This window comes from Cystoisospora suis (assembly GCF_002600585.1).
Source record: "Cystoisospora suis strain Wien I chromosome Unknown contig_9992, whole genome shotgun sequence".
Lineage (NCBI taxonomy): Eukaryota > Apicomplexa > Conoidasida > Eucoccidiorida > Sarcocystidae > Cystoisospora > Cystoisospora suis.
In genome coordinates this window covers 1-5,157 of record NW_027162766.1, presented here as the reverse complement: position 1 = coordinate 5,157, position 5,157 = coordinate 1, and the positions used below count along the sequence as shown (strand labels likewise).

The following is a 5,157-nucleotide window of genomic DNA, read 5'->3' as shown; positions in this document are numbered from 1 at the left end:
AGTCAAAGCGCGGGCGTTACATAACTGGGGTCCTCTCCACCGATTCTTGGTGTGCTTCGGCATGCGTGCCCGAAACATCGTTGAAGGGAGATATTGCGAGGACGGAAGCCGCGCCGGCATTCGTCATGTGTCGCCTCTCTGAGACTTACCCCAGCGCAATGACAGCAGGAAATGCTGCGCCAACGCTACCAGACAGTCCACTCTTTCCAGCTGAAGCTCCTGGAGCTCCCGGAAGCGGTTCAGCTCCTCCCGCTGAAAAAAAAAGATCGTTCTCGCGACTACGACTCTTTTCGCTCAGGCCTCACGGATCCAAGGGGACAGCACTTTGAACAGACGAAATGCTCATGGTAACCTGTGCCTCACGTGCTTTGAAGGCGACTGCTTTGAAACCCGACCAGATTCAAGTACAGCTTTCAGACTAAGCGGATGGGAGACAGAAGGGAAACGACACAGTCGATCACGAATCTGTCGGTTCTCGAACAGGCAGCGACCTGCTCCTCGTAGCAAAACTACAGTGTTCTCGCGGAAATCCGAGACAAGCAATCCCCTGCAGCCTTTCAGTGAATCGCCTTTTCTCGTGCATTCTCCGTGTTAGCAAACTGATTGCAACAGTGTGGAGCTAAATGCTCTTCCTTTGGAAAGGAGAACCTCAGGACGGTGCTGTTGCTCCCGGCAGTTACTCTAACGCCTGGGATTGGCTCCCGCTCCGTCTGCTAAGCGGGCATGGAGTTTCCAGGCGTGTAGTCTGTTGTGAGCGCCAGGCGTAGATCGGGGAGAGGAGACCCAGAAGCAACAGTGTGCACCGGATTTAGTGGCGGGAAATCTGCTTCTTGTGCTATCTTCGTGTGCCGTGTTGTAGTGAGCCACCTACATCAGCTGCTTTGTCACCGTGTGACGAGGGGTGTTAGCTGACTGTGTTCCTACCCCGACTGCGATTGTCCGGCGACAGGTAATCCTGCTCTGCTTGTTGCTGTTTCGGTGTGCTGTGCACCGCTGGAGCAAAACTCCGAACAGCGTGGAAATTCACACGTGCTGATAGCGGCAGTTGAGAAACGTGAGACAGCGGGACACGGTGACCTGTTCCCGGGCAAGTCTCAGTTTCCTCGGATTCAAAGGTGAGGGTTCTCATACCCTAGTTTGATTCCGGAAAAATTGACCGAGCTCAGTTGGCTAACATTCAGCCGGTGAAAGCTACGGTCGCGCTGCAAGAAGACGTCTTGCCGGGGTGGCTGCGCCAGCTGACACGCTGGGTGTGGAGTACTGGGGATGCCCACTGCAGTTGAGAACGCTACGGCTGTGAGCAGACCTTAAACCTGCTCACTAGGAGAAGAGTCTGGCAGTGTCGCGACCCATGGGGTGGAACCCCCGGCAACGACGGAAAGTACGCCTTCTAGATGCGTGTAACAGAGTGTCAATACTCTGTTGACGGATCATACGGCTTCCATCGATGAAGAGCTTCCACAGCTGTCACACGAGAGTCAGCCGGTACACCCTAGTGAGAGCTGCCAACCGCAGAGGTGGCGCGGGCCTCCGAACGCTGACCAGGAGAGAAGTTTGCGACTCTCTTCCCAGGTTCGCGCACTTACCCTGAAAGTACTTGCCCGCTGTAGGCTGCAAGAAGCGTCGCAGCTCCAGCAGTTCCTGGGCGCGGCGTCAGTGGAGTGCCACCAGCCGTGGTGCAGCAGCCAGCCCAACGTGTTACTCGGAAAAATGCACGACTCCCGTACGAATGCAACCTTCGGGCGCTTGGACAACAAGGTGTTACGACGATCGCTGTCCTTATTGAGCACGCTGTGCTCGATAAGGACAGCGATCTGTGTCGCCTGGCAGGCGGGGCCACCAAAATTCGCAGCGGGATTGAAAGCTGTCAAAAGGAGAGGGAGACACAAATGTGGCTCGGCAATGCGGTGTCTGACTGCGTGCCCATGCGAAGCGTTCTCACTGCCCCCGAGGCCTGCAGATCTGAGGCTAATGCAGCCAAGCTGTCAGGCAATGAATGCTTCTTTTGAACTCCTCTGGTCCGGCATGCGCCGCTACGTATTTCAGACTGTGAAGTCAGGCGGCACAGTCGCTACTGACTGCAAGGACGGGCAGGTTTGAGCGCACGGCAGCCCATAGACTCGGCCGTACCCACAGCATCGCATGCCCCGCGGGGTCGATGTTACAGTTGCATGCGGTAATCACGGCAGTCAACTTTTCCTTTCTTGTCAATACTCGGCATATCGTCTGTATATCTGCCTTTACTTTCCCTCTTTCCTCTAGCTTTCGACTTCGCTGCCGTTCTTCTCCTTTTTCAGAATGGCGGAGCAGACGAGCAAAGTCAAGGATATGACTTTAGCGGCTTTCGGCCGCAAAGAAATCGATCTGGCGGAGTGCGAGATGCCTGGCCTCATGGCACTCCGAAAGGAATTCGGTTCATCCCAGCCTCTCAAGGGAGCAAAAATCAGCGGCTCTCTGCACATGACCGTGCAAACTGCTGTGCTCATTGAAACCCTCAAGGCCCTCGGCGCCGAACTGCGTTGGTGTTCCTGCAATATCTTCTCCACCCAGGACCACGCTGCCGCCGCCATTGTGAAAAACAATTCTGCTTCCGTTTTCGCATGGAAAGGTATGTTTCGGAGAAGGGCACAACCGTCTTCAAAGGCCACGTGGTTGTCTGACTACTTGTCAGGTAGCCGTAGTAAGTACACGCCTCGCAGACAGCACTGCATCGCATGCGTCATCGGGACTTTGCGGGTGCCTTGTATTCAGGGAGGCCGGCCCAGTTTCAGTCTCCCTGTCTTTTTCGAGGAGGCAGTGTGGGGACATCTGGCTGTGTCTTGCGGTGCCGAGGAGGCTACTAGCCTTGCGACTGAAGCCGAATATCTGCGAGCTCTTTTAGCTCTGAATCGGGGGAAGGCCCTACGATTGTAAAGATAGGCGCCATTCTCTGCCACAGTGTGTCTTTCACAGATGTTGTTGTGCTTTCTCACGGTAGTGATTACAGGTGTTCTTCCCGGCAGAGGGCTTGCACATACAATCTGTAACTCTTTTCTACCGGTTCCCCACGTGCGCGAATCGTACCTCGGGGGGTCGAATCATCTCTCCCTATCATCGACCCGGCTTCGGTTCTTGTATACAGGGGTCCGGTGCATACACGTAGTCACACGTGCGTGCTCTATTAGGCTTGCCGTTTTTGAGCCGATCAAGGCCGTGTGTAACAACACTCGAGAAACGGAGGTACTGCTCTGTGTCATCTCTACCTTCTCGTGTCCGGCCGTGTAATGCTGGGTCTGTTAGCCACTCGGGGACGATACAGTTACATGCACCTGTACAAGAGCCATGTGAAGCGGTAGACGGCACATCACTTGATCAGTTTCTGTCGTGGGACGCAGTTACATTTCTCCGTGACACGGTGAGTGGAGAAGTCTAGCGTGTCGGTTCCTGCGTCCGCGATGTCCGTAGGCGAGACGCTGGAGGAGTACTGGTGGTGCACTGTCATGGCCTTGACGTGGCCTGACGCCGCGGGGCCAGATCTGCTCGTGGACGACGGCGGTGACGCGACTCTGATTATTCACGAGGGAGTGAAGGCAGAGCGAGAGTTTGCAGCTAGCGGAAAGCTGCCTGATCCGAATTCGACAGACAACGCAGAGATGAAAATCGTACTGAAGGTTCTTGGAGAAGGACTGAAGAAAGATCCGCAGAAGTGGACTCGAATGGCTGCCAGTCTGAAAGGTGTTTCCGAGGAGACCACAACGGGTGTTCACCGCCTCATTCAGATGGCAAAGAAGAAGGAACTTTTGTTCCCTGCAATCAACGTCAATGACTGTGTTACCAAAAGCAAATTTGACAATGTGTATGGATGCCGCCACTCTCTGCCAGACGGACTGATGCGAGCGACAGATGTCATGTTGGGAGGCAAACGGGTGGTAATATGTGGCTTCGGCGACGTCGGCAAAGGTTGCGCTGCGGCAATGAAGGGTGCAGGTGCGAGAGTAATGGTAACTGAAGCGGATCCAATATGCGCGCTACAAGCGGCTATGGAGGGGTTCAGTGTTGTAACACTCGAGAGCCAGCTCCGTGATGCCGATGTCTTCGTCACAGCGACTGGCAACTGCAACGTTATCACCGCCAAGCACATGAGCCAGATGAAGAACAACGCAATTGTCGGAAACATCGGCCACTTCGATAACGAAATCGACCTTGCTGGCCTTGAGAAGTGGCCGGGCATCACAAAAGTCAACATCAAGCCCCAGGTCGACCGATTCATATTCCCGGAGGATGGACACGGGGTGATCGTGTTGGCTGAAGGTCGCCTTCTGAACCTCGGATGCGCCACCGGGCACCCGTCTTTCGTCATGTCTTGTTCTTTCACAAACCAAACACTAGCACAGCTTGACCTATGGGACAACGTAAAGACAAAGCGATACCAAAATGATGTGTACCTTCTTCCTAAGGAGCTCGACGAGAAGGTCGCCCGCCTTCACCTTCCCTCTCTGGGTTGTCAACTCACCACCCTTACTAACACGCAGGCTTCTTACATTGGAATCAAACCCGAGGGGCCGTACAAACCTGCGACGTACCGCTATTAATTAAAACCGGTGTTGGCTGTCGTATTGTACGTAGAAGCTGGAGACAGCGTCTTCGACATCGCTTCGAAATTTTGCTGTTGGTGTGCCGTTGAATGAAAGAGCGCTAACACCCTGGATGTTTCTCCGCCTGCCTCTCGAACACGGCTCACAGTGGCTCTTGAAGGCAAGGCTGGCCTGAATTTTCTTCCAGCGCGGGAGCGACGCGTGCTTATTCGATTGCGGGATTTGTGTTTGTGGTAGTATCGGCGCTGCCGTGTGCAGCCCGAGGCGCAGCGCGGTGTGTTGTTCATTTTCCGTCCCAAACGTTCTGGTACGTTTTCTCGTGGGGCTCACTTCTGCTGACACTTCTCGGTTCACTTTTGGAATCGCACAAGTGCAAGCCCGTCGCCGCGGTTAACTGGCAAATTCCTACTGCGCTGCCTGGTAATAAATGTCGGAAGTCAGTCAGTGGAGTTCCTTTTCTAACGCGTAGGGCTTGAGTGTTGTCTCCCCGGGTAACCAGCTCGTGCCCTGCAGTCCTGGGCGGGACTCCGGCGCGCGGAGTTCGTGCCTGACTGTCTAGATCAGCTACACATCTCTAGTCTCG

General features: G+C 54.7%; 3 protein-coding genes across 3 annotated transcripts; 2 read left to right on the top strand and 1 right to left on the bottom strand.

Moving 5' to 3' along the window:
• Nucleotides 1-7: 7 nt before the first annotated feature.
• Nucleotides 8-560, bottom strand: CSUI_011174 (uncharacterized protein; the record flags this gene model as incomplete). Its single annotated transcript, XM_068071275.1, has 1 exon — nt 8-560. A coding segment is annotated over one exon (216 nt), but the record flags the coding sequence as incomplete, so codon positions are not given.
• A 57-nt stretch (nt 561-617) lies between these two features.
• CSUI_011173 (uncharacterized protein) lies at nt 618-1,081 on the top strand. The gene has a single exon (XM_068071274.1). The coding sequence runs from the start codon at nt 624-626 to the stop codon at nt 765-767; it is 144 nt and encodes a 47-aa protein (XP_067916750.1). The 5' UTR covers nt 618-623; the 3' UTR covers nt 768-1,081.
• Nucleotides 1,082-1,999: 918 nt separating this feature from the next.
• CSUI_011172 (adenosylhomocysteinase) lies at nt 2,000-5,022 on the top strand. The gene is made up of 2 exons (XM_068071273.1): nt 2,000-2,608; nt 3,445-5,022. Exons 1-2 carry the CDS (start codon nt 2,299-2,301, stop codon nt 4,569-4,571), a joined length of 1,437 nt encoding a protein of 478 aa, XP_067916749.1. The 5' UTR covers nt 2,000-2,298; the 3' UTR covers nt 4,572-5,022.
• The last annotated feature ends 135 nt before the right edge of the window (nt 5,023-5,157 follow it).